This window comes from Papilio polytes, unplaced genomic scaffold (genome assembly GCF_000836215.1).
Source record: "Papilio polytes unplaced genomic scaffold, Ppol_1.0 DF824180.1, whole genome shotgun sequence".
Taxonomy (NCBI): domain Eukaryota; kingdom Metazoa; phylum Arthropoda; class Insecta; order Lepidoptera; family Papilionidae; genus Papilio; species Papilio polytes.
In genome coordinates this window covers 824,396-826,338 of record NW_013525024.1, presented here as the reverse complement: position 1 = coordinate 826,338, position 1,943 = coordinate 824,396, and the positions used below count along the sequence as shown (strand labels likewise).

Sequence of the window (1,943 nt, the reverse complement as noted above, 5' to 3'; positions counted from 1 at the left end):
AGGCGATGAAGGAGCGCCTGGTGGAGATAAGTGCGCGGCGCGACATGTTCGGCGTGCAGAAGCGCGCGCTGGTGGAGGAGTGCGGCAAGCTGCGCGGCGAGATCCGCGAGCGCGAGCAGCGCGTGCACCAGCTCATTAAGCGGTACACATTCACTCGTTCAATACATTCACCCGTTCAATCATTCAGTTTTGAACTAAATATTCGACAGTTGTTAGGATGTTCTAATGTTACATGAGTTCGGTCTTAACTTTTTTATTATTAACTAGTTTTTGTCTGCGATTTCGTTACTTATTAAATTGCTTATGTAAACTTCCAGATTATATTCTACATCTCTGTTAAAGTTTTAGCGAGATCCGTTAAGCCGTTTTGAATATATTCGGAAACATTTGTTATTATTATGATTTAACTAACTTTTGACCTCGTGAAAATAAAAAAAAAAACAAAAGTAATTAGCTTATCTGTTATTTTAGACTGTGCTCTAAACCTATGTCAAATTTCATCCAGATACGTTTAGCCTCTTAGTGTCTAAATTTTAACAAACATCCATCCATCTAAACTTTAGTACTAATAATATTAGTTAGATTTTACCTAGTTAAATTATATGGACCGGTAATCATTTATATTCAATATAAATAATAATAAATGTAGCAATATAAAAGCATATAAAATGTTTTTAGACACGACATATTTATTGCGTCACTTGGCAAGGACGAGTCCGGCCAGCAGCTCAGCGTCACGTTCTTCAAGATAAAGGTAACACTACTAATTATATTTCATTTATCAACACGTATTTTTTAAAAAATTAACTTGAAAAATAATTAGTCTCTCAGAAATGTAAGACATTTATTTTCGGTGTTTATAAAAAATTAAAATTGTATATGAAATGTTATTCAACTTTAAACTGTCGTAGTCTTTACAAATGTAATGTCTCCGGATATGTTTATTATTATCGGTAGAAAAATAGTAAAATAGTATATTATATTATAAATGTTATATAGTTTGAATAATAGCATTTTATTATTTGTTTGAATATGTATCTAAGATACGAAATCACTTTTCAATAATGTAGATAATCGAAAGTCAAGTAATCAACCTTTTATCTCAATTAAAGTTCTCAAATCCCTCTTAATGCTGTAAGCATTTTCATATCAAAAATAAAGAACCATATATTAGTTATAATATATTATAATACGTTATAGCGGTTGTCCACGACTTCGCCCGTGTGGACTCCTAAAGTTCAAAACTTGCGATTTTACCTTTTTTCAACCTATCACCAGAAATATTAACATAGTAGTAATTTACGTAATAACAGAAATCTACTGATACCAGACTCCAAATTTCTAAGCATGATAACTTGTGATTGTTCAGTTATCCTTATTGTTGTAAAATATATCAAAGTTAATTAATTATTTAACGGTTTACTCACGTCATACTTTTTTCCGGTGACGGCACCGACCAGTTTCAGACCCCCGTAGGGTCACCGGAAAAAAGTATGACATGAGTGAGCCGTTAAATAATTAATTATAAAATGTCTTACAAAAGTTTAAATAATTTAACCCTTTTCTTGTTAGTGTATCTGTAGAGATACATCAGATTTTTTTATTATTTTTTCTAGACATATTGGTCAAGGTTAAGTGGTATTTTGATAGGAATTTGGTTTAGCCAGCACACAAAATGATTAAATAAATAAAGTTTGTTATTTATTCTCATTTAAATTAATATTAATACAATTGTGTATAAAAACAAGATATTATTTTAATACTATTCAAAACATGTTCTTTTCTCTACTTTTTTTTAACAACTCACTTAAATTAACATATGTCATTATTTAAATAATCGTATACAGCCAGTCTTACACTGTAACCTCTACATAAAGTAGGTTTCATTTACAACAGGTATGAATATTATTGTGATATTCGAAAGATTAAAATTCTGCCAAGTT

General features: G+C 30.6%; 1 protein-coding gene across 1 annotated transcript in view; it reads left to right on the top strand.

Annotated features, from left to right (window-relative positions):
- Positions 1–1,943, top strand: part of LOC106110983 (myosin-9) — a 14,101-nt gene that overhangs the window by 7,117 nt on the left and 5,041 nt on the right. Inside the window, exons 14-15 of the mRNA XM_013292951.1 lie at positions 3–142; positions 679–781. Of these exons, the coding sequence (XP_013148405.1) occupies positions 3–142; positions 679–781 (243 nt within the window). The remainder of the gene's footprint in view (positions 1–2; positions 143–678; positions 782–1,943) is intronic.